Below are 3,517 nucleotides of genomic sequence, written 5' to 3'. Positions count from 1 at the left end.
GGGCAGCCCTGTAAAGACCCAAGCACGGCTAAAGAGTGCTCATTCACTGCGTGAAAAAAAAGTCATTCTGTGAAAATTACTGCATACTGACTTGAAATAGACACCCTCATTGGGATTCTTACTGGGAGCTCTCTGGTTTTCTGCTTGCTGGGTGCTTGAAATGAAGCAAGTTCTTTGATTCTAGCTTAGGAGGGTTATTTCTTAAGCACTCTGTAAGTCTCCTGAAAGTAGATTGCATTTTTCATCTGTTTGGTTTTGTTTGTTTTTTGTGGGGTTTGTTTGTTTGTTTTGTTTTTTGTTGGGGGGCAATGTTTTACTTTTTGTAGGAGATCATGATGTCCGTGAGGATTTTTAGAATACATCTGCTGTTCTGCTTTCTGGCTGCATTCTTCATCTCTGCCCTAGCTGAGGAACACGTAGGAGAGAGTCAACATGCAAATATTCGCCTTGATAAGAACTTGGTACAAGATAAAGAGTATGTGTTCCATGTTCTAAAAATGTAAACTTTATTTCTTAATGATTTGCTTATCTCTTAAGTCTTGTTACAAGAGTTGGACTTAAGCACAGGGCATGCTGTTTTCTCACGATGTTGTATGACTAGCTGGAGTCAGTTATGAAACGTGTTTGCTTGGTAAGTTTCTAGAGATACTAGACCAACACAGCTCTCTCTGGAGCCTTTAGCCCTACTCATACTCTAAAGGATTTCTTATAGTAATCCTGCTTACCTAGATGAACATACTTTAGACAAAATCATATTCTGAACAGGTAAAGTGAGAGGGTTTTTCCATTTGTTTCTTCATACAGACAAAACAGTGGTAGCATGAAATAAAACTCCCTAGAATACTTCATGTTTGACTGGGAAAAATCTTCCTCCAGTTCCCATGCTTTGGAAGACAGACAAAAGATTGTGGGCACTGTTTCAGTTGTTTTGATAACCTGTGAAGTAGGCCAGAAGAAAGAGAAATGGCTACATAACATATTAGAGGCCACTGCAGCACCTGTAAAAAAACAACCTTTTTACCCCTTTCATCTTAGTATAAAACTGGAACTTTTGGTTGTCCAGGGTGCTTTTAGAGATAATATATTTCCTCTGTACTTCGCTTCCTGATCAAAGACTAAATTTGATGTAAACAGAGCATTAAATATTAACTGACAGAAATGATGTGGGTTTTGTTTATTTTTTGTTCTTAGCCACATCATGGAACATTTGGAAGGTGTTATTGAGAAACCAGAATCTGAGATGTCTCCGCAAGAGTTGCAGCTTCATTACTTCAAAATGCATGATTATGATGGCAATAATTTGCTAGATGGATTAGAGCTTGCTACTGCTATATCACACGTCCACAAAGAGGTAGGTGGAATTTTGTAATGGCATATGTGTTTGGAAACAGTCATGACGCTAAAAGCAGCTTACAACAGAACAAACAGAACAGTTACAACACATCTTCATTGCAGTTACAGTTTTGCTTGAAGATGAGGTTATTTTTCCCCCCCGATAGTTTTGTTTTGATTTATAGGTGTGCTAGCTTTATCACAGCTTTTCATGTCATATTGAGTTTTGGAGAAGTCTCTAATGTCATTTAACTTTAGAGTGAGGAAGGACTGTAGAGTGAAAATGGTTTGACAGCAGGGCTGCTTTGGTAGGCAGGGAAGGAGAGAAAGGGAGATAATCTAAAATGGCACAATGCTGCTGAGGGTTTATAGAAATAGCACATTGTACGATGCTGATCATGGTTCTAAGGCTGCTGTTTTCAACTCCAAACTGTTACTGCCATGGATACGCAAACTGTAAGAGACCTCTTCCACAAAGTTAGTATTAGAGAAACCAGTCACGATCTGCCTTTGTTTTCTTCTCCTTTTTCTAAACACAAATCCTCTTTCCAGATAGGAGCATTTACGGACAAAGTTGGAAGATACAATCCTTAGGAAGACAATACCAACACGTTATCTCATACTGACCTTTTGGAAATTACAATTCAGAATAGGCAAAAAGTACCTAGCCAAGAACAGAACAATGATTGGCTGTTTCCTGTGCAAAGGCACCACGTTGTATTCCCCTTTGCTCATAAGGGGTGATACTAAGAATTTTACTGACTTTAAGCTACAGTGCTGTATTTTTTCACAACTCTGTTACGGTCAAGCTCTGCATTTCGCAAGTTCTGATGCACAGGAAGATGTTTCTGTACTGTATAGAAACTACAGTGTCTATAATACATTAAGATCCAATTTGCAAACACATCTGTTAGATTATTATCCATCATTGTATACTCTGCTATTTAGCTTTTAAAACTTTTGGCTAAGAATATTAACTGGATACAGAGTGCTTGTTCTGAAGTCCAGAGAACTTGTACTTCATAGCTTGCACCTGGTAAAAGTTGCTTGTATTGATATAAATGATTAAATAAAACTTAGTTCCAAATTGGGCACCAAATGTGAATAGCTAAAATTAGTTGTCAGTAATCTGTCATACGTGCCACTAGAGGGGAAATACTGCTAAACTGTTCAATGTGGTTTTGTTTTTTGTTTTTGTAGGAAGGTGGTGAGCATACCCAGGCAATGAAAGAAGAAGAGCTGATTAGTCTAATAGATGATGTCTTAAGAGACGATGATAAGAACAACGACGGATACATTGACTACGCAGAATTTGCAAAATCACTGGAATAAGGTTTTGCAGGGGGCTTGTTTCTCCTTCTAACTACATAGAAATGTGAACCAGTATAATGTGATTCATTACTGTCTCGTATCAACCTCTGTGCTGTGTGTGAGAAGGAGAGAGGTACCACTTCCAGATGAATTTATTTGAAAGTTATATGTGTTAAGAGACTGGCTAACTCAGAGTGAGAGCCATGTTTGACTAAATGTAGCTACATATCTGAACCTTGAGCTTGGAAGCATCAACAGGACTCACACAGGCTACAGCTGGCCAACTCCTAAGTAGCTGTGTATGAACACTAAATAGATCATATGCAATCTAAATTTCAGTTTTTCTGTCATTGGTTTATATAGTACTTGTTTGCTTACATCGTCTATTTAAACTTATACCTAGAAAGCAAGAAAAGATTATTGCATATAGTTGTATTTCAAGGATAAATGTCCTTACCTTCCCACTAATTTCAACAGAAATTTGCATATAAGTACAGGTGCTTGAAACAGCAATTGTAGAGGTAAAGCGTTTGAATGTGGCTTGTGTTTGAGGTCCACATGGTACCATGTGGACTTTAACACAGTCTTTGAACAAATTGAGTATTTTAAAATATACATACTTCCTAGCCTACCCTTACATTTTCTGTAGAAATATATATACATGTGTTTTTCAATTTCTTCTTGTCCTTCACAAATTTACTTTTTATATCTTAATTTACTGATTTTTTTTTCTCTACCTTCTGTGGTGTTATCTTAAGAAAATGAAAGTATTTTTATTACATTTATATGTTGTATTAATGCTACATAGCATTTACTAGAGAAGCTTCTGCTATCTTGTTTTGAAGGTCACATTAACAGTAAACCAGTTTAATAT

The 3,517-nt window shown here is 37.0% G+C and overlaps 1 protein-coding gene across 1 annotated transcript; it reads left to right on the top strand.

Moving 5' to 3' along the window:
* Positions 1 to 326: 326 nt before the first annotated feature.
* On the top strand, positions 327 to 2,758 carry MCFD2 (multiple coagulation factor deficiency 2; the record flags this gene model as incomplete). The annotated part of the gene is made up of 3 exons (XM_010085260.1): positions 327 to 475; positions 1,192 to 1,351; positions 2,533 to 2,758. Coding segments are annotated over 3 exons (441 nt in total), but the record flags the coding sequence as incomplete, so codon positions are not given.
* Positions 2,759 to 3,517: the final 759 nt, after the last annotated feature.

This window comes from Pterocles gutturalis, unplaced genomic scaffold (assembly GCF_000699245.1).
Source record: "Pterocles gutturalis isolate BGI_N339 unplaced genomic scaffold, ASM69924v1 scaffold47100, whole genome shotgun sequence".
Classification (NCBI taxonomy): domain Eukaryota; kingdom Metazoa; phylum Chordata; class Aves; order Pterocliformes; family Pteroclidae; genus Pterocles; species Pterocles gutturalis.
This window is presented reverse-complemented; position numbering and strand designations above follow the sequence as displayed.